The sequence below is a fragment of the Hyla sarda genome, chromosome 6 (assembly GCF_029499605.1).
Source record: "Hyla sarda isolate aHylSar1 chromosome 6, aHylSar1.hap1, whole genome shotgun sequence".
In the NCBI taxonomy this organism is placed as follows: Eukaryota; Metazoa; Chordata; class Amphibia; order Anura; family Hylidae; genus Hyla; species Hyla sarda.
In genome coordinates, this window is record NC_079194.1 from 801,033 (window position 1) to 823,685 (window position 22,653).

At 46.6% G+C, this 22,653-nt stretch overlaps 1 protein-coding gene across 2 annotated transcripts in view; it reads left to right on the forward strand.

The window, feature by feature from the left end:
* The window catches only part of PTBP2 (polypyrimidine tract binding protein 2), a 56,750-nt gene extending 37,060 nt beyond the window's left edge, over positions 1 to 19,690 (forward strand). For both annotated transcript variants that reach the window (XM_056528546.1, XM_056528547.1), the window contains exons 4-14: positions 2,373 to 2,545; positions 2,930 to 3,073; positions 4,793 to 4,957; positions 5,050 to 5,160; positions 5,456 to 5,651; positions 11,829 to 11,968; positions 14,450 to 14,483; positions 14,901 to 14,993; positions 17,022 to 17,238; positions 17,451 to 17,528; positions 18,650 to 19,690. In XM_056528546.1, the coding sequence (XP_056384521.1) occupies positions 2,373 to 2,545; positions 2,930 to 3,073; positions 4,793 to 4,957; positions 5,050 to 5,160; positions 5,456 to 5,651; positions 11,829 to 11,968; positions 14,450 to 14,483; positions 14,901 to 14,993; positions 17,022 to 17,238; positions 17,451 to 17,528; positions 18,650 to 18,779 (1,481 nt within the window). In that variant the 3' untranslated portion in view covers positions 18,780 to 19,690. The remainder of the gene's footprint in view (positions 1 to 2,372; positions 2,546 to 2,929; positions 3,074 to 4,792; positions 4,958 to 5,049; positions 5,161 to 5,455; positions 5,652 to 11,828; positions 11,969 to 14,449; positions 14,484 to 14,900; positions 14,994 to 17,021; positions 17,239 to 17,450; positions 17,529 to 18,649) is intronic.
* Positions 19,691 to 22,653: the final 2,963 nt, after the last annotated feature.

Below are 22,653 nucleotides of genomic sequence, written 5' to 3' on the forward strand. Positions count from 1 at the left end.
GGTGGGCCGTGGCATCATGAGGGGGCGGGGCATTGACGTCACATGCTGCCGACTCTTGCTTTCGGAACAGTTTGTTCCAAACGCTGAGCAGCGGAGTACCCTTTAACCCCTTAAGGACTCAGCCCATTTTGGCCTTAAGGACTCAGACAATTACATTTTTACGTTTTCATTTTTTCCTCCTCGCCTTCTAAAAATCATAACTCTTTTATATTTTCATCCACAGACTAGTATGAGGGCTTGTTTTTTGCACGACCAGTTTTCCTTTGTAATGACATCACTCATTATATCATAAAATGTATGGCGCAACCAAAAAACACTATTTTTGTGGGGAAATTAAAACGAAAAACGCAATTTTGCTAATTTTGGAAGGTTTCGTTTTCACGCCGTACAATTTATGGTAAAAATGACGTGTGTTCTTTATTCTGAGGGTCAATACGATTAAAATGATACCCATTATTATATACTTTTATATTATTGTTGTGCTTAAAAAAAATCACAAACTTTTTAACCAAATTAGTACGTTTATAATCCCTTTATTTTGATGACCTATAACTTTTTTTTTTCCGTATAAGCGGCGGTATGGGGGCTCATTTTTTGCGCCATGATCTGTACTTTTTTTTGATACCACATTTGCATATAAAAAACTTTTAATACATTTTTTATAATTTTTTTTTTTAAATAAAATGTATTAAAAAATTAGGAATTTTGGACTTTTTTTTTTTCGTTCACGCCGTTCACCGTACGGGATCATTAACATTTTATTTTAATAGTTCGGACATTTACGCACGCGGCGATACCAAATATGTCTATAAAAAAAATGTTTACGCTTTTTGGGGGTAAAATAGGAAAAAACGGACGTTTTACTTTTTTATTGGGGGAGGGGATTTTTTTACTTTTACATTTTTTTACATTTTTTTTTACACTTGAATAGTCCCCATAGGGGACTATTCATAGCAATACCATGATTGCTACTACTGATCTATTCTATGTATAGGACATAGAACAGATCAGTATTATCGGCGATCTTCTAGTATTGTCTGCTCGATCTCAGACCAGAGCAGGAGATGCCGGGAGCCGCACGGAGGAAGGAGAGGGGACCTCCGTGCGGCGTTATGAATGATCGGATCCCCGCAGCAGCGCTGCGGGCGATCCGATCATTCATTGAAATCGCGCACTGCCGCAGATGCCGGGATCTGTATTGATCCCGGCACCTGAGGGGTTAATGGCGGACGCCCGCGAGATCGCGGGCGTCGGCCATTGCCGGCGGGTCCCTGGCTGCGATCAGCAGCCGCAATCAGCCGCGCATGACACGGGCAACGCTCCGATGCCCGCGGTTATGCTTAGGACGTAAATGTACATCCTGGTGCGTTAAGTACCACCTCACCAGGACGTACATTTACGTCCTGTGTCCTTAAGGGGTTAAAGGGGTTATCCAGGAAAAAACTTTTTTTTTTTTTTTATATATCAACTGGCTCCAAAAAGTTAAACAGCTTTGTAAATTACTTCTAAAAAATCTTAATCCTTTCAGTACTTATGAGCTTCTGAAGTTTAGGTTGTTCTTTTCTGTCTAAGTGCTCTCTGATGACACATGTCTTGGGAACCGTCCAGTGTAGAAGAGGTTTGCTATGGGAATTTGCTTCTACTCCGCACAGTTCCCGAGACACGTGTCATCAGAGAGCACTTAGACAGAAAAGAACAACCTTAACTTCAGAAGCTCATAAGTACTGAAAGGATTAAGATTTTTTAATAGAAGTAATTAAAAAATCTGTTTAACTTTCTGGAGCCAGTTGATATATATAAAAAAGCTTTTTTCCTGGAATACCCCTTTTAAGGTCTGGAAGGATGTTGGGATGACTAAGGAAAGTCATTTCTTGGATGGTTTCAGTCATTTCTTGGATGGTTTTAGTCATTTCTTGGATGGTTTTAGTCATTTCTTGGATGGTTTTAGTCATTTCTTGGATGGTTTTAGTCATTTCTTGGATGGTTTCAGTCATTTCTTGGATGGTTTTAGTCATTTCTTGGATGGTTTTAGTCATTTCTTGGATGGTTTTAGTCATTTCTTGGATGGTTTCAGTCATTTCTTGGATGGTTTTAGTCATTTCTTGGATGGTTTTAGTCATTTCTTGGATGGTTTTAGTCATTTCTTGGATGGTTTTAGTCATTTCTTGGCTTTGTTTGTTTGCAAAATGAACAGTGAAAAGGTAAAAATCCTCTTCGCAAATGTCCAGGAGATGAGGGAATGTGTTATATGAGGTTGTAGACATATTGTTTCTTATCACAGGCAGTAGGATCCTATGACCGAATTCATCTTCCTAAAGTCATTCACATAAATAGTTGATTTTAACTTTATTTCCTTTTTTTTTTTTTTTTAGCCAATGGAAATGATAACAAAAAGTTTAAAGGGGACGACAAAATGGAAAGTGCACCTTCCCGAGTGCTTCATATCCGGAAACTTCCTGGTGAAGTTACAGAGACCGAAGTCATAGCTTTGGGTTTACCCTTTGGGAAAGTGACAAATATCCTAATGTTAAAAGGAAAAAATCAGGTAACGTGTTTGTTTCTATTTCCCTTTTCATATTTTTCCATAGGGCAGCACTTATTTTCTGCGCTCCTAATAGGGCGCAACTCAATGCAAAGACATTTCCTGAAATCAGAAAAAAGGATTTTGTTTCTAGAAACTATTTTTCTGTGGGTCACGGCCAGTCTCCATATAGAAACAGGGATGGGGGGAGCAGGAGGGTGAAACCTGCAGAGAAGCTTCTCCCGGGGGCGGCTGTAGGAGACGTCACTTTATGTCTGTGTCAGATGATGGGGTGAACGCTAAGGACTTGTAATTCAGTACAATAATATATTTCTACATTTTTCTGTACCGTCCTTCTGTTTTATTCGGATGGGATGCATTTGCCTAATTGCAGCTTCTTGTTTTTAGGCTTTTTTGGAATTGGCAACAGAGGAAGCGGCTGCCACCATGGTGAATTATTACAATTCAATGACTCCGCACTTACGTAACCAGCCCATCTATATTCAGTACTCCAACCATAAGGAACTTAAAACGGACAGTGCACTAAACCAGGTATTTATCATGGACGTTTTGTTGAATTTTTTTGTCGAGTCTGTTTTGTTTTCACCGGCCTGTCTAGACCGAACTGACTAACTCTGCCTAAAAATCTGCCTAAAGCTTTGTAGCACTTCAAGATCCCCCAAGTGGGTAGTAATACAGCACCCTGTAAAATTAAGCATAGAAATTGAGTTTTTCAGGGGAGCTGCTCTCTTCAGAGAGATTTGTGTCTGGACAGATTGTCTTTCCATCAGTATCTCAGATCTACAGGGATGTGGAGTACTGTGCGGACATGTGTGCCCTGTGACCACCTTTCAATGGATATCAGTAGGATCTCCCACTTGTGACATATGGGGTATGGGTCCACACCTGGCCATGGTGTCTGCAGCAGTGGTCTTTAAACTCTGGACCTCCACCTATTGCCAAACCACTTCTCCCAGCATGTCAGGTCTGCTGTTGGCTGTCTGGGCATACTGGGAGTTGTAGTTTTACAACAGCTAGACACAGTTTTGAGACCAAGGGTGGTGTAGCGCTTCTTGAAAAAGAAAACACGCTAATCCAGCACTTTTCTTAAAGGGGTTCTCCGGCGCTAAGACATCTTATTCCCTATCCAAAGGATAGGTGATAAGATGCCTGATCGCGGGGGTCCCGCCGCTGGGGACCCCCGTGATCTTCCACGCCGCACCCCGTTAGAATCAGCCCCCGGAGCGTGTTCACTCCAGGTCTGATTACTGGCGATCACGGGGACGGCCCCTCCATAGGCTTGCAATGAGGGGGTGGAGCATGACGTCACACGGGGGCTGGGCCATGAAGTCACTATGCTCCTTCCCCGTGATCACCAGTAATCAGACCCGGAGCGAGCACGCTCCGGGGGCTGATTCTTATGGGGTGCGGTGTGGAAGATCATGGGAGTCCCCAGTGGCGGGCCCCCCGCGATCAGGCATCTTATCCCCTATCCTTTGGATAGGGAATAAGATGTCTTAGCCCCGGAGTACCCCTTTAAAATGAACAGCAGCTATTTTTAATACATGTAAAATTAAGGAACAACCGTGCTACATCACTACAACATGTTTCAAGCGCATGCCGTGAACTTAGTCAGCAGACGAGTGCATATGTGCCCAGAGTGTGTTGATATTGGAGAGCTGTTCCTTACTTTGTTGTTAAATTTAAGAGTTCCCCCCCCCCCCCCCCCTTTGGGAGCATTCATGGACGATCATTCATCTGATGCCCTATGTACAATATTCTGGGCTGCCAGGAACATCCTGAGAGGAGCTGCTGCTGTATCCCAGAGCCGCACCACATTCACTTCACGTAATGGCTCTGGTTGGCTCAGTTTTTTTACCTTATCAGTTTTTGTTGGCAGGCTGGAGTCACTATCTGACTCCGTCCGGCTTATTGAAAGGAATGTGGTCCGGCGGGGATATAGCAGCAGCCGTTTTTTTAATTCTCCAGTCGAAGTCAGCTGACACATCCCAAAATCATGGTGTGAATGGACCCTTAATGTTGTAGGCTTGATCCTTGTCCATGAAGAATCTCAGTGAAAAGCGTTGGGAATAAGATGTATTTCCAGTGTAACACACGATTTTGCTGCCTATCATGGTTGACTGAGATTTACACGTAGAATTCCCTATTGTATCATCCTATGCTCGGAGTCTGCAGATTCCCTCTACCTCCCTTGTGCAATGCCGGCTGCTCTTTCCCTCCACCTCATAGTTGTTTTATGTTTTCGCTCAGCGTGCCCAAGCCGTGCTACAGGCGGTGTCTGCCGTTCAGACTACAAATTCCACGGTGGGCAATACTTCGGGAAGCGAGAATGCCATCACCTCTGCACAGAGCCCGGTGCTGAGAATAATCATCGACAACATGTACTACCCCGTGACACTCGATGTCCTTCACCAGGTCTGTGAGCGGATTGTTCTGTTCTTTCTCATTGATTTGTTACCAGTCACCGTGTGTTTTTTAATATTGCTTGTTTTTTGACCCCTCCCCAGATCTTTTCTAAGTTCGGCACGGTGCTGAAGATAATCACATTTACAAAAAACAATCAGTTTCAAGCATTGCTCCAATATGCAGACCCAACCAATGCACAACAAGCGAAGCTGGTAGGTGCCCTTCATTTCATGGCTTATTGATAAGAATCAATGCTTTAAACATTCTACAGAAGTGTTTCACACCTGGGGTGCCTCCTGTTGTTGCAACACTACAATTCTCAGCATGCCCGAACTGCCGAAGGCTCCAGTAGTGTTTCCCAGCTCTGTTAGGAAACAGGGGATACACAGAAGGCTGCCTGGGCGTGCTTGGAGTTGTAGTTTTGCAACAACTGGAGGGACCCTGGTTGGGAAACGCTGTTTACAGTATTGTCTGGCTTGTGGCTGAACCTGTGCTCTTCTCCTGCAGGCATTAGATGGCCAGAATATCTATAATGCTTGTTGTACCCTACGGATTGATTTTTCTAAGCTGGTGAACCTTAACGTGAAATACAACAACGACAAAAGTCGGGACTATACCCGTCCAGACTTGCCGTCTGGGGATGGGCAGCCTGCGTTAGATCCAGCTATAGCTGCAGCGTTTGCCAAGGAAACTTCACTTCTAGGTAGGTCCTTCTCCTGTCACTTCTAGGTAGGTCCTTCTCCTCTCACCTCTAGGTAGGTCCTTCTCCTGTCACTTCTAGGTAGGTCCTTCTCCTGTCACTTCTAGGTAGCTCCTTCTCCTGTCACTTCTAGGTAGCTCCTTCTCCTGTCACTTCTAGGTAGCTCCTTCTCCTGTCACCTCTAGGTAGGTCCTTCTCCTCTCACTTCTAGGTAGGTCTTTCTCCTGTCACTTCTAGGTAGGTCCTTCTCCTGTCACTTCTAGGTAGGTCCTTCTCCTGTCACTTCTAGGTAGGTAGGTCCTTCTCCTGTCACTTCTAGGTAGGTAGGTCCTTCTCCTGTCACTTCTAGGTAGGTCCTTCTCCTCTCACCTCTAGGTAGCTCCTTCTCCTGTCACTTCTAGGTAGCTCCTTCTCCTCTCACTTCTAGGTAGGTCCTTCTGTCACTTCTAGGTAGGTCCTGCTCCTGTCACCTCTAGGTAGGTCCTGCTCCTCTCACTTCTAGGTAGGTCTTTCTCCTGTCACTTCTAGGTAGGTCCTTCTCCTGTCACTTCTAGGTAGGTAGGTCCTTCTCCTGTCACTTCTAGGTAGGTCCTTCTCCTGTCACCTCTAGGTAGGTCCTTCTCCTCTCACCTCTAGGTAGCTCCTTCTCCTGTCACTTCTAGGTAGCTCCTTCTCCTCTCACTTCTAGGTAGGTCCTTCTGTCACTTCTAGGTAGGTCCTGCTCCTGTCACCTCTAGGTAGGTCCTTCTCCTGTCACCTCTAGGTAGGTCCTTCTCCTGTCACTCCACAGTTGTGCTCTTTACTGTGATCTTGCCTTGCTTTCACCTGCAGTAACCTATTGGTACAGGTGTGTAGTGCGGTCGACGCTGATGACAACCATACTTGTCCTGCTATCTTGCTCCGTATCATCCGTTCCGGCAGTGGGCTTATGGCATGGGCGGAGCTTGCTGACGTCACCGCTGCTGCTTTTCTGCTGGTCCCTGCTGGGAAAACAGCAGCGATAACATCAGGAAGCTCAGAGCAATGTAGCCGGACAAGGGGGCCACGGATCGGGGGCAGGTAAGTATCAGTGTCACCCGCACTACACACCGGTACCAATAGGTTATTCTAGGTGACACTGACCATAGTTTTTAATGCTGTCTGGGTAAGATGAGTTGTAGTTTTGTGTCAGTGTGGTGGACGCGGTTGTATAGTAGTTGTGTGTCAGTGTGGTGGACGTGGCCTTGTATAGTAGTTGTGTGTCGGTGTGGTGGACGCGGTTGTATAGTAGTTGTGTCAGTGTGGTGGACGCGGTTGTATAGTAGTTGTGTGTCAGTGTGGTGGACGCGGTTGTATAGTGGTTGTGTGTCAGTGTTGTGGACGCAGTTGTATAGTAGTTGTGTGTCAGGGTGGTGGACGCGGTTGTGTGTCAGTGTGGTGGACGCGGTTGTATAGTGGTTGTGTGTCAGTGTTGTGGACGCGGTTGTATAGTGGTTGTGTGTCAGTGTGGTGGACGCGGTTGTATAGTAGTTGTGTGTCAGTGTTGTGGACGTGGTTGTATAGTAGTTGTGTGTCAGTGTGGTGGATGCGGTTGTATAGTGGTTGTGTGTCAGTGTGGTGGACGCGGTTGTATAGTGGTTGTGTGTCAGTGTTGTGGACGCGGTTGTATAGTAGTTGTGTGTCAGTGTGGTGGACGCGGTTGTATAGTAGTTGTGTGCCAGTGTGGTGGACGCGGCCTTGTATAGTAGTTGTTTGTCAGTGTGGTGGACGCGGTTGTATAGTAGTTTTGTGTCAGTGTGGTGGGCGCGGTTGTATAGTAGTTGTGTGTCAGTGTGGTGGGCGCGGTTGTATAGTAGTTGTGTGTCAGTGTGGTGGGCGCGGTTGTATAGTAGTTGTGTGTCAGTGTGGTGGACGCGGTTGTATAGTAGTTGTGTGTCAGTGTGGTGGACGCGGTTGTATAGTAGTTGTGTGTCGGTGTGGTGGACGCGGTTGTATAGTAGTTGTGTGTCAGTGTGGTGGACGCGGTTGTATAGTAGTTGTGTGTCGGTGTCGTGGACGCGGTTGTATAGTAGTTGTGTGTCGGTGTGCTGGACGCGGTTGTATAGTAGTTGTGTGTCTGTGTTGTGGACGCGGTTGTATAGTAGTTGTGTGTCGGTGTTGTGGACGCGGTTGTATAGTAGTTGTGGACGCGGTTGTATAGTAGTTGTGTGTCGGTGTGGTGGACGCGGTTGTATAGTAGTTGTGTGTCGGTGTGGTGGACGCGGTTGTATAGTAGTTGTGTGTCAGTGTGGTGGACGCGGTTGTATAGTAGTTGTGTGTCGGTGTGGTGGACTCGGTTGTATAGTAGTTGTGTGTCGGTGTTGTGGACGCGGTTGTATAGTAGTTGTGTGTCGGTGTGGTGGACGCGGTTGTATAGTAGTTGTGTGTCGGTGTGGTGGACGCGGTTGTATAGTAGTTGTGTGTCGGTGTGCTGGACGCGGTTGTATAGTAGTTGTGTGTCGGTGTTGTGGACGCGGTTGTATAGTAGTTGTGTGTCGGTGTTGTGGACGCGGTTGTATAGTAGTTGTGGACGCGGTTGTATAGTAGTTGTGTGTCAGTGTGGTGGACGCGGTTGTATAGTAGTTGTGTGTCGGTGTCGTGGACGCGGTTGTATAGTAGTTGTGTGTCGGTGTGGTGGACGTGGTTGTATAGTAGTTGTGTGTCAGTGTGGTGGACGCGGTTGTATAGTAGTTGTGTGTCGGTGTCGTGGACGCGGTTGTATAGTAGTTGTGTGTCAGTGTGGTGGACGCGGTTGTATAGTAGTTGTGTGTCAGGGTGGTGGACGCGGTTGTGTGTCAGTGTGGTGGACGCGGTTGTATAGTAGTTGTGTGTCAGTGTGGTGGACGCGGTTGTGTGTCAGTGTGGTGGACGCGGTTGTATAGTAGTTGTGTGTCAGTGTGGTGGACGCGGTTGTATAGTGGTTGTGTGTCGGTGTGGTGGACGCGGTTGTATAGTGGTTGTGTGTCAGTGTGGTGGACGCGGTTGTATAGTGGTTGTGTGTCAGTGTGGTGGACGCGGTTGTATAGTGGTTGTGTGTCAGTGTGGTGGATGCGGTTGTATAGTGGTTGTGTGTCAGTGTGGTGGACGCGGTTGTATAGTGGTTGTGTGTCAGTGTTGTGGACTCGGTTGTATAGTAGTTGTGTGTCAGTGTGGTGGACGCGGTTGTATAGTAGTTGTGTGTCAGTGTGGTGGACACGGCCTTGTATAGTAGTTGTGTGTCAGCGTGGTGGACGCGGTTGTATAGTAGTTGTGTGTCAGTGTGGTGGACGTGGTTGTATAGTAGTTGTGTGTCAGTGTGGTGGACGCGGTTGTATAGTAGTTGTGTGTCAGTGTGGTGGACGTGGTTGTATAGTAGTTGTGTGTCGGTGTTGTGGACGCGGTTGTATAGTAGTTGTGTGTCAGTGTTGTGGACGTGGTTGTATAGTAGTTGTGTGTCGGTGTGGTGGACGCGGTTGTATAGTAGTTGTGTGTCAGTGTGGTGGACGCGGTTGTATAGTGGTTGTGTGTCAGTGTGGTGGACGCGGTTGTATAGTGGTTGTGTGTCGGTGTGGTGGACGCGGTTGTATAGTGGTTGTGTGTCAGTGTGGTGGATGCGGTTGTATAGTGGTTGTGTGTCAGTGTGGTGGACGCGGTTGTATAGTGGTTGTGTGTCAGTGTTGTGGACTCGGTTGTATAGTAGTTGTGTGTCAGTGTGGTGGACGCGGTTGTATAGTAGTTGTGTGTCGGTGTGGTGGACGCGGTTGTATAGTAGTTGTGTGTCGGTGTGGTGGACTCGGTTGTATAGTAGTTGTGTGTCGGTGTTGTGGACGCGGTTGTATAGTAGTTGTGTGTCGGTGTGGTGGACGCGGTTGTATAGTAGTTGTGTGTCGGTGTGCTGGACGCGGTTGTATAGTAGTTGTGTGTCGGTGTTGTGGACGCGGTTGTATAGTAGTTGTGTGTCGGTGTTGTGGACGCGGTTGTATAGTAGTTGTGGACGCGGTTGTATAGTAGTTGTGGACGCGGTTGTATAGTAGTTGTGTGTCGGTGTGGTGGACGCGGTTGTATAGTGGTTGTGTGTCGGTGTGGTGGACGCGGTTGTATAGTGGTTGTGTGTCAGTGTGGTGGATGCGGTTGTATAGTGGTTGTGTGTCAGTGTGGTGGACGCGGTTGTATAGTGGTTGTGTGTCAGTGTTGTGGACTCGGTTGTATAGTAGTTGTGTGTCGGTGTGGTGGACGCGGTTGTATAGTAGTTGTGTGTCGGTGTGGTGGACGCGGTTGTATAGTAGTTGTGTGTCGGTGTGGTGGACTCGGTTGTATAGTAGTTGTGTGTCGGTGTTGTGGACGCGGTTGTATAGTAGTTGTGTGTCGGTGTGGTGGACGCGGTTGTATAGTAGTTGTGTGTCGGTGTTGTGGACGCGGTTGTATAGTAGTTGTGTGTCGGTGTTGTGGACGCGGTTGTATAGTAGTTGTGGACGCGGTTGTATAGTAGTTGTGTCAGTGTGGTGGACGCGGTTGTATAGTAGTTGTCTCAGTGTGGTGGACGCGGTTGTATAGTAGTTTTGCGCTCTGCCGTTGTTCGGTGGCTGCAGATCTGCTCAGATTGCTGCTGTTCTCCTAATATGGTGTCCTTGCAGTCTGCTTACATAGAGAATGAAGCGGGGTCTGGTAATTCTCGCTTCTGAATACCTCGCGATGGCTCCGTTTATACAGGATGGTATTTCAGCCTCGTGTTATTGTAAACCGTTTATTCATACAGTACCGTGCGCTTTATATCAGTGTTCAGAGACGACTGGAGGCCACCAAAGAGCGGTACAGACACAACCCCCTCCGCTCTCATTATATTCTGTGTTCTCTATTCTGACATGCACGGACAATTCAGGCTTTATGGGGAAATATCCATCTATTGTCAAGTCCTTCATTCCTAATGTTTGTCTCCAGTGAAATACTGTAGGTAATGTTGTGCGTGTAGAGCGGTAGTATTGGGATATACAGTGGTCGCTCAACATACGATGGTAATCCGCTCCAAATGGACCATCGTTTGTTCAAACCATCGTATGTTGAGGGATCTGTGCAATGTAAAGTATAGGACAGTGGTCTACAACCTGCGGACCTCCAGATGTTGCAAAACTACAACACTCAGCATGCCCGGACAGCCAACGGCTGTCCGGGCATGCTGGGAGTTGTAGTTTTGCACTATCTGGAGGTCCGCAGGTTGAAGACCACTGGTATAGGAGGTAATACTTACGTGTCCCCGCCGCTCCAGACCGTCACCGCTCGTCACCGCTGCCCTGGATGTCGCCCTCCATCGCTGTCGCAGTGTCCCCGTGGTGTCCCCGACGCTCCGGCAAGGCCTCTGCTTCCCCGGCATCCTCGCTCTCCGTCGCCGCCATCATGTCGCTATGTACGCCGCTCCTATTGAATGACGGGACGGCGTGCGCAGCGACGTGATGACGACGATGGAGAGCGCCGACGATGCAGGGGATCCCGAAGAGGACGCGCCGGAGCCCCGAGGACAGGTAAGTGATCGTCAGCGGACCACACGGGGCACCGTACACGGCTATCCGGGGGCAGCTGAAGCAGTCTGCGCTGAGGGATAGCCGTTTATGCGATGGCCCGACATACAAAAGCATCGGATGTTGATGCTGCCTCTGAGAGTGATTATATGCTGAAATGATCGGAGGTCGGGGCCATCGGAGGTCGGGGGGTCACTGTATGTATGTATGTATGTATGTATGTATGTATATATATATATATATATATATATATATATATATATATATAATATATGGTATGTCGGGGCCATCGGAGGTCGGGGGGTCACTGTATATATATGGTATGTCGGGGCCATCGGAGGTCGGGGGGTCACTGTATATATATATGGTATGTCGGGGCCATCGCAGGTCGGGGGGTCACTGTATATATATGGTATGTCGGGGCCATCGGAGGTCGGGGGGTCACTGTATATATATATGGTATGTCGGGGCCATCGCAGGTCGGGGGGGTCACTGTATATATATGGTATGTTGGGGCCATCGCAGGTCGGGGGGGGGTCACTGTTATCTGCTGGCGCTCGGCTGTACGCTGCCTTGTTCTTCAGTTCACCAGGATGGCTATGTAGGACGCTCCCAAGTATTTTTGGTTGATAAATTTTCTTAACTGGGTTTTGTATTTTACATTTTTCAGCTGTTCCTGGTGCGCTAAGTCCATTAGGAATACCGAATGCCGCTGCAGCTGCGGCCGCTGCTGCCGCAGGCCGTGTTGGTATGCACGGGGTCATGACGGCCGGCAACACCGTTCTCCTTGTAAGCAATCTGAATGAAGAGGTCAGTGACACAAATTCATGTTAAACGAGTAAATGTGACTATTCTACTGCAGATTTTGTTTTATTTTGTGCTTTGTTTTGTTTATAATTTGCAACATTTTTATTTTAATCTCATAAAAAAATGTAAAAAATAATTGGTGAATGTAAACTATAGGACTAATGTGGAAGCTTTGAGTTTATTTAGTGAGATTATCCTAAAGGGCCGCGGCTTCTCCATTCGATGTACTGAACACGTCGCCCATGTGACTTCTTACCAGGCTTTGTCTTTATTTTCTCTCAGTTGCCTCTTATTTATTTTTTCGTTTTTTAGTAAATGTTTCATACTTTTTTTATTTCTTTTTTTCCCTTATTTTTACAATTCTCAATTTATATGAACTGCTCTAATACGTTTTTCTTTCAAGGTTCTTCCAAAGATTTTGCTGAAGCTTCTCTCTTAGTAATCTTGTAATGCTCTCACGTCTCTGTGCTGTCTCTATCTCTCAGAACTGTCTCTCCTCTCCCAGTATGGCCATATCTGCTCTCCTTCATTTCTGTCTGGATGCTGAGTATACGGGAGTGTGGGAAGTTTGAGGACCTGTATTTCCCAATGTTCTGTGTTACCATGTTCTAGACTGAAGGTGAACAACTTGCTGCCTCCCAGGTGTTGGAGGCCTCGATCCTGGGGTAAAGCAGGTTGTCTTCTCCTCCTCCTGTTAGGTTGTTGTAAGCATAGGTCACGTGTGGGGTCACATGTGGGGTCACGTGTGGAGGCCTCGATCCTGGGGTAAAGCAGGTTGTCTTCTCCTCCCCCTCTGTTAGGTTATTGTAAGCATAGGTCACATGTGGGGTCACGTGTGGAGGCCTCGATCCTGGGGTGAAGCAGGTTGTCTCCTCCTCCCCCTCTGTTAGGTTGTTGTAAGCATAGGTCACATGTGGGGTCACGTGTGGAGGCCTCGATCCTGGGGTGAAGCAGGTTGTCTTCTCCTCCCCCTCTGTTAGGTTATTGTAAGCATAGGTCACGTGTGGGGTCACGTGTGGAGGCCTCGATCCTGGGGTGAAGCAGGTTGTCTTCTCCTCCCCCTCTGTTAGGTTATTGTAAGCATAGGTCATATGTGGGGTCACGTGTGGAGGCCTCAATCCTGGGGTGAAGCAGGTTGTCTTCTCCTCCCCCTCTGTTAGGTTGTTGTAAGCATAGGTCATATGTGGGGTCACGTGTGGGGTCACGTGTGGAGGCCTCGATCCTGGGGTGAAGCAGGTTGTCTTCTCCTTCTCCTGTTAGGTTGTTGTAAGCATAGGTCACGTGTGGGGTCACGTGTGGAGGCCTCGATCCTGGGGTGAAGCAGGTTGTCTTCTTCTCCCCCTCTGTTAGGTTGTTGTAAGCATAGGTCACGTGTGGGGTCACGTGTGGAGGCCTCAATCCTGGGGTGAAGCAGGTTGTCTTCTCCTCCCCCTCTGTTAGGTTGTTGTAAGCATAGGTCATATGTGGGGTCACGTGTGGGGTCACGTGTGGAGGCCTCGATCCTGGGGTGAAGCAGGTTGTCTTCTTCTCCCCCTCTGTTAGGTTGTTGTAAGCATAGGTCACATGTGGGGTCACGTGTGGAGGCCTCGATCCTGGGGTGAAGCAGGTTGTCTTCTCCTCCCCCTCTGTTAGGTTATTGTAAGCATAGGTCACGTGTGGGGTCACGTGTGGAGGCCTCGATCCTGGGGTGAAGCAGGTTGTCTTCTCCTCCCCCTCTGTTAGGTTATTGTAAGCATAGGTCATATGTGGGGTCACGTGTGGAGGCCTCGATCCTGGGGTGAAGCAGGTTGTCTTCTTCTCCCCCTCTGTTAGGTTGTTGTAAGCATAGGTCACGTGAGGGGTCACGTTCCATGTCCCAGCCATCCACGTTGATGCTTCCTCCTCATTTCAGAGCCCGCCATGCTTTATACAGTGTAAATCCTAATTGTTTCGTGCCTCCCCACAGGTTAGCGTTGTGACCTCTGATATGAATGTGATTTTTTTTCCCCATATTTGTCTTGGATGACTACATTTTAGTTTTTCTTGTACAGTACATAAGCCAACCATTATTCTGACCAAACTCCTGCATTTCCTTTGTACTGACCTTTATTTTATTTTCTCCCCACTTTTTTTTATTTTGTTCTGCATCATCTCCCATCCCCTCCCTCCCTTTACATCCTCCTCCTCCTCATGTGTCTCGTTCTTCCTGTTTCTTGTTGTTTTTTCCCCCCCATAATCTTCTGTCAACCTCCCATCTTCCATGTCTGTCTCGCCCTCCCCTCCCTCTTCCCGTCCTCCCTCTTCCCCTATGTTCACGCTTCTTTGCTTGAACAATATGTTCCTCGGACCAACTTGCCCCAATTAACTGCCTTGAACCATGATCCATGACCACCTTCACCATTCTGCGGGATCCACCCTCCGTTATGGATGATCTGTTCATCTCCGCTCTTCCTCGACTCTTCTCTCTTCTTGTCTTACGCTGCTTGCTCTTCTCTCCTTCTAAAGATGGTTTCGCCCCAAAGTCTGTTTACCCTCTTCGGTATGTTATTGTTAGCACTATACTTTTATTATTAATTTCATTTTTATTTCACTTTAATTTATTTTCTTTTATTTGTAGCTAGCACTTTGGTGTAATTTTCAATAGTTATTTGATTTGATTTTCTTTTTTTCTTTCTTTTTTTTCTTTTAATATTCACCATAGTCACTATTTATTTTAATGCATGTGAATATTATTTTGCATGGTCTTTTAATTTTGTCATTCACATAGGTTTGAGGGTATATCAAATATATTCTTATCCAGAATTCACTGTTGGAGATCTGCTTTCATTCTTGTGTATGTTAGGTCTGGTTGAATGGTACTTTTGGTGTCTGGTTGTCTCATTTGACCTCTCAGTTCGCCAACTAAACTTCTATTTGCTATTTACATTGCATTTTTCCTTTTGACTCCTAATAAAAGGTGTTTATGGCGATGTGCAGCGCGTGAAGATTTTGTACAATAAGAAGGACAGCGCTCTCATACAGATGGCTGATGGCAACCAGTCACAACTGGGTAAGATGTCTTCATGCATTAGACACTTTGGTAAACGGCCATAAGCAAAGTGATTCCAGATCATTTTTATTTGCTAAACGAAAACCTGTTATTTTTAACTCGGGGCATCAGATTGTCCTCACGTTGTGAAGTATAAGGCTAAGGAAAGGTCATTGAGTGAAGTGTTTTATGTCGCCTTTCTTACATATGTGTTAGACGAAATTAACCCTGAAGAGTTCACAGCCTGGCTGAACCCAGTGACACTTATCTGGCGCTCATAATGTCACAAGTTCATTTCATAGGGAAGCCTGTCAGTGCTTTGGGCATCAGAAAACAAGTGACACAATCTCTTCAGGATCTGCAGAGGATCAGCTTGTTTTAATCCAGTTTTTTATACCTTGGTGTATATTCACTTATACAGTGGTCCCTCAACATACGATGGGAATCCGTTCCAAATGGACCATCGTTTGTTGAAACCATCGTATGTTGAGGGATCCGTGCAATGTAAAGTATAGAACAGTGGTCTACAAACTGCGGACCTCCAGATGTTGCAAAACTACAACACCCAGCATGCCCGGACAGCCAACGGCTGTCCGGGCATGCTGGGAGTTGTAGTTTTGCAACATCTGGAGGTCTGCAGGTTGAAGACCACTGGCATTGGAGGTTATACTCACGTGTCCCCGCCGCTCCGGACCGTCACCGCTGCCCTGGATGTCTCCTTCCATCGCCGTCCACGTGGTGTCCCTGACGCTCCAGCAAGGCCTCTGCTTCCCCGGCATCCTCGTCTCCGTCGCCGCCATCACGTCGCTACGAACGCCACTCCTATTGGATGACTCGTGCCCAGCGACGTGATGACGACGATGGAGAGCGCTGACGATGCAGGGGATAGCGAAGAGGACGTGCCGGAGCCCCGAGGACAGGTAAGTGATCTTCAGCGGACCACACGGGGCACTGTAAACGGCTATCCGGGGGCAGATGAAGCAGTCTGCGCTGCCGGATAGCCGTTTATGCGATGGTCCCGACATACAAAAGCATCGGATGTTGATGCTGCCTTCACCATGTGATGGCCTCTGAGAGTGATCGTATGCTGGAATGATCGTATGTCGGGGCCATCGTAGGTAGGGGGGGGGGGGGTCACTGTACTGGATCTTCTGCAGATTTTATGATAAATCAATAGGGAATATAGTTTTAGAATGTGCCCTTTGAGGACGCAGGACTTACATGAACAACATGCACCCTCTCCTGTTGTATGAAGCGTGGCTGGAGCTGAGCCAGAACCCACGACTGCCAGACATCGCTGAGTGCATGTCGTAGTCTCCTATGGGGACTAAAAAAGTAGTTAATTAAATGTAAATAAGTGTGAATAAGCCCCTCCCCTAAGTTTGAATCATCCCCTTTTCCCATTATTAAAAAAAATGTAAACAAAAGAAACCTAACCATGAGGTATCATCGCATACATAAACAAGCCATTTTGTGGCTCTATTGGTGGGAATTAAAAGCGTCATGGCTGGTCGAAGCCGAGGAGGAAAAAAAATAGAAAAATGATTGCGTCCTTAAGGGGTTAATGGATGTCACCCATGGTGAACCATTGTTAGGTCCTGTGCTATGCTCCGTGCACATCTCTAAACAGCCATAATACAGAAGCTGACGGTGTATTGCTCGTACAATATTTACATTCTCTGCAAGTAAAAATAATTTATGGTTTGGCCGGAGAATAACCTGATCTGATCTCAGGCCGACCACATTGACCAAACCATTTCATTTTTTGGCCTTGCCCATTGCTGGGATATTTCCTGGTATTAGGACACAACATTTTGTATCTACCTTAATTACAGTACAATGGCTGTAGTGAATCGGCACAAGGTAAATAAAGAGGTAAATGTTCAGTGATGATGATGATGATGATTGATATTGATGATGATTGATATTGATATTGATGATGATTGATATTGATATTGATGATGAGGATGATGATTTTTGTATGCAGTAATTTGACAAACACTAGACGTCTTTTTCCTTTATATGTAAATGTTGGGTTTCCCTTCCCAGCTATGAGCCATCTTAATGGACAGAAGATGTACGGAAAGATTATCAGGGTGACCTTGTCCAAACACCAGACAGTACAGCTACCTCGCGAAGGCCTGGATGATCAAGGGCTAACAAAAGATTTTGGCAACTCTCCTCTACATCGTTTCAAGAAGCCCGGCTCTAAAAACTTCCAGAATATCTTCCCACCATCCGCAACCCTTCACTTGTCAAACATTCCGTAAGTAAAGGCGCGTGATGCTGGGTCAGGGCTCCTTTCACTTTACCAGTCCCGACCCCCCCCCCCCCCCCCACCCACATCCATCTCAGATGAGTAACTTACTTTGATGTTTGTTTTTTAATCGCTTCAAAACAAAGTGACGTCACCAAATTATAAGAACTAAACTTCATTTTCTATTGAAATTATTGAATTTTTTTTCATTTTCCCTTTAGGCAAACCATTACCGAAGACGACCTGCGCACACTGTTTACCAACACAGGGGGGACTGTGAAAGCTTTCAAGTTCTTTCAGTAAGTTTTATAGTGTAATTTATAGATGGGGGCGGTGGGAAGGCTTCTTTGGATATAAAATTGAAATAAAATTTAAGATCAGGTGGCAGAAGACATTTTTCTTACCATATTTTTAAAGGGGTACTCCGGCGCTAAGACATCTTATCCCCTATCCAAAGGATAGGGGATAAGATGCCTGATCGCGGGGGTCCCGCCGCTGGGGACCCCCATGATCTTCCACGCCGCACCCCGTTAGAATCAGCCCCCGGAGCGTGCTCGTTCCGGGTCTGATTACTAGCGATCCCGGGGACAGAACATAGTGACATCACGGCTCCGCCTCCAGGGCGTTGGTGCCTCTTATACGGCGAATACACACCTATCGCTGGGACCCGATCGCGGTGATGCCCTGCATTAACCCTTCAGACGCGGCGATCAAGGCTGACTGCCGCGTCTGAAGTGAGAGTGACACTAACCCAGCTGCTCAGTCGGGCTGTTTGGGACCGCCGCAGTGAAATCGCGGCGTCCCGAACAGCTTACAGGACACCGGGAGGGACCTTACCTGCCTCTTCCGTGTCCCCTGCATTGCCGGCGCTCTCCTTCGACGTCATCGCGCACGCCGTCCCGTCATCCAATAGGAGCGGCGTGTGTAGCAACGTGATGATGGCGATGGAGAGCGAGGATGCCGGGGAAGAAGACGTCCGGAGCGTCGAGGACACCACGGGGACGCAGCGACAGCGATGGAACGACATCCAGGGCAGCGTAGACGGGTCCGGAGCGGCAGGGACACGTGAGTATTACCTCCTATCCAGTGGTCTTCAACCTGCTGACCAACGGCTGTCCGGGCATGCTGGGAGTTGTAGTTTTGCAACATCTGGAGGTCTGCAGGTTGAAGATCACTGTTGGGTGCAGAATATTTTTTTTCTAGATTTTCCACCTTATGTGCCGATGCGTCCTATAGGGCCAAAAATACGGTAGATGCACTTCTGGTGCAACCTATCTTCCGTACAGACCAGCTTGTTAAATGCCTCTCCTTTATAAGTTCCCTATTACTGTACATTTTTTTGTTTATACAGTAATGTGTTTTACAGCGCTGTAATATTAGATTTTTCACGTTTTCCCGCTCTGCTTTTTCCTCTATTTAGGGACCATAAAATGGCCCTCCTTCAGATGTCTACTGTGGAAGAAGCTATCCAGGCGCTGATCGACCTCCACAACTACAACATTGGCGATAATCACCATCTGAGGGTTTCATTCTCCAAGTCAACCATTTAAGAGGAGAACGGAGAGAGCAGAGCGTCTGGTTTTATTGCGTCGTTCAGTGTATTGTCGCCGGTAGACTGTTCAGAAAAGTGGGGACCAGAGTCTATTGTTCTTCACTCTGTTATCATTCCTTGGTTCATTACGTTCATTGATATAAAGCGCAGTTAACATTTAGCTGCCGCTCGTACATGGTGACTAGGGAAGCCATCTGTGTTTGTTTCCATTTTTACTTTTTCTTTTTTTAATCCATGGACATGTGCCTTATGAAAATGTGTTTTTCTTTTTCCTTAAGTGTTACCGTTTTAGGACATGGATGAATCGTCATGGGCACATTGTTACATGTGTATAGGTACATAATGCACCAGGAGATGTGGAAAAAGGTTAAGCTGCTTCTCATGGGAACCACTTTCATTTTTACCCTTTATTTTTTAATATTTCCTCCTTATTTGCCTTATTTTTTTTTTTTTTCCTGGTAGAAATTGCAGGATTAAAATTTTTAGTTACCGTATATACTCGAGTATAAGCAGTTTTTCAGCACGATCTTTTTGTGCTGAATACGCCCCCCTTGGCTTATACTCGAGTGAACTCTCCGCCTGTCAATCCCTTCTCAGTGGTCTTCAACCTGTGGACCTCCAGATGTTGCAAAACTATAACTCCCAGCATGCCCGGACAGGCATCGGCTGTCCGGGCATGCTGGTAGTTGTGGTTTTGAAACATCTGGAGGTCCGCAGGTTGAAGACCACTGCGGCCTTCGTCATCATCCAGACCCCCCTTTAGTTTTCCACTCACATCCCCTCGGTGGGAAGGAAGGGTGAGCTGGTCCGGGACATCTATGCTGCAGGGAACGTCCGGTGGGGAGGGTTAGTCGTTCTGGGCTGTCCATCTTCACCGGGAGGCCCTCTTCTCCGCTCCGGGCCGGCCCCAGACTAGTGACATTGCCTTGACGACGACACACGGATGTCCACGTGTGTCGCCGTCAAGGCAATGTCACTAGTCCGGGGCCGGCCCGGTGGAAATGGACAGGCCCGAACGACTAACCCTCCCCACTGGACGGTCCCTGCAGTATAGAAGGCCCGGACCAGCTTCACCCTTCCTTCCGCAGGTTGAAAACCATTGAGGGATTGACAGGCGGTGATGATGACATGGGGGGGATGATGTATTTCCTACCCTAGGCTTATACTCGAGTCAATAACTTTTCCTGGGTTTTTGAGGTGAAATTAGGGGCCTCGGCTTATATTCGGGTCGGCTTATATTCGAGTATATACGGTAATTTGACATTAAAGGGGTACTCCGGTGAAAAACTTTTTTTTTTTTTTTTTTTTAAATCAACTGGTGCCAGAAAGTTAAACAGATTTGTAAATTACTTCTATTTAAAAAAAATCTTAATCCTTCCTGTACTTAGCTGCTGAATACTACAGAGGAAATTCTTTTCTTTTTGCAACACAGAGCTCTCTGCTGACATCATGACCACAGAGCTCTCTGCTGACATCAGGACCACAGAGCTCTCTGCTGACATCAGGACCACAGAGCTCTCTGCTGACATCATGACTACAGAGCTCTCTGCTGACATCATGACCACAGAGCTCTCTGCTGACATCATGACCACAGAGCTCTCTGCTGACATCATGAGCACAGTGCTCTCTGCTGACATCTCTGTCCATTTTATGAACTGTCCAGAGCAGCATATGTTTGCTATGGGGATTTCCTTTTACCCTAGACAGTTCCTAAAAATGGACAGAGATGTCAGCAGAGAGCACTGTGGTCATGATGTCAGCAGAGAGCACTGTGGTCATGATGTCAGCAGAGAGCACTGTGGTCATGATGTCAGCAGACAGCTCTGTGTTCCAAAGAGAAAATAATTTCCTCTGTAGTATTCAGCAGCTAATTAGTACAGGAAGGATTAAGATTTTTTTAATAGAAGTAATTTACAAATCTGTTTAACTTTCTGGCACCAGTTGATTTAAATAAAAATAAAGGTTTTTCACCGGAGTACCCCTTTAAGAACGATCCCTAAAGTTTTGTCCGCACTATAGAAAGCCTTGTTGTTGGCTCTTAACCTTTTTGTACACTCTTGTGAGACAACGTATCCTCTAAATGTCAGCACTAAAGTAATGTCTTGTTCGTGGCTGAATATTTTCTGTAGTTTTTGGAGTTGACATGACTGATGTGCATTTAACTATATATATCTATATATTGCCATCTTTCTGTTTGTAATTCTACTTGGATATAGTTGTGGATCTCTGAGCATGTGCAGACTGGTCAAGCAGTTTCGGGAGCCGGTGCATGTCTTTTTACTATGGCAGGGAGGAGCGCCTTGGACACACGAGGAGAATTGTGGGAGTTTTTTTTCTTTTTTGAGAACTGACAACCAGGTGGGACCAAAGTTTATGTGCCTTTAGTCTTAATTTTCCTTGCATTGTAATATTATGTTTTAATATAAAAACTTCAGAAATCTTTTGTATTTAGAACCAGACCTGATTTGTAGACATGGCTCAGAATCTGGCGGCTCGGGTCAGGTGGGCGGCTTCTTATCTTTTCACCGAGCCGCTCGCTCGATTCTCTTCAGGACAAGTACATTCTTTTTCATTGATGTATTTGGGTAAAATCCAGAGATTCTGTTTATGTAGGAAATAAATGGCCATGTATATTTTCTATTAGTTGAGTTTTTACATCTTTAGAAATGTAAAATTCGGTCTAGTTTGGTTGCGGCACAATTAAAAATTAATTTTCTAACAAAGTTGGAAGGTTTGACGGTGGTTTTGATTTCATCTTGTGTGTATTCTGCTTACCTCTGTAGCATGCTCAATAAACACTTCTGTAGCTCTGTATTCTCTCTTCTGTCTCTCTCTCGCTGCCTCTTCTTTCCTCCGCTCTGTTCTTTCTACTTTGCTTCTAATTCCACACTTCTCTACCAGGGGGGCAAATACAAAGGCTTTAAAGGGGTACTCCGGTGAAAACCTTTTTTTTCTTTTAAATCAACTGGTGCCAGAAAGTTAAACATATTTGTAAATTATAACAAGTCTAGACGGGGGAAAAGAGAGAGCACACAAAAAGGAGCTATATCACCTATTGGACTGCTCGGTCAAGTCCTCGGTGACCTCAAGTAAGGATGTCCTGCGGGGTGCACGTACATAGGTAGTAAGTCATAATATCAAACAAAATGAAAGACGTAGGTGCACTCACCGCTCAGCGGAGAAAGCCAGGTACCAGAATCCGGTCACGGGTAGCCGGGTCACGGCATAGGCACTGGTAAAGTGTGGCGCTCGGAGGCAACACAGGCAGTTTCGCACGTAAGTGCGTGCTTCGTCCGGCCTCTGTGAGGCCGGACGAAGCACGCACTTACGTGCGAAACTGCCGGCGTTGCCTCCGAGCGCCGCACTTTACCAGCGCCTATGCCGTGACCGGATTCTCGTACCTGGCTTTCTCTGCTGAGCGGTGAGTGCACCTACATGTCTTTCATTTTGTTTGATATTTGTAAATTACTTCTATTAAAAATTCTTAATCCTTCCACTACTTATTAGCTGCTGAATGCTACAGAGGAAATTCCTTTCTTTTTGGAACACTGATGACATCACGAGCACAGTGCTCTCTGCTGACATCTCTGTCCAGTTTAGTAACCATGCACAGCAGATGTATGCTAAGGGCAGCGTGGTGGCTCAGTGTTTAGCACTGCTGCCTTGCAGTGCTGGGGAGTTGGGTTCAAATCCCACTAAGGACAACAATAAATAAAGTATTATTATTATAATAACGTCAGCGGAGAGAACTGTGCTTGTGATCTCATCAGAGAGCATTCCAAAAAGATAATAATTTCCTCTGTAGTATTCAGCAGCTAATAAGTACAGGAAGGATTAAGATTTTTTAATAGAATTAATTTGCAAATATGTTT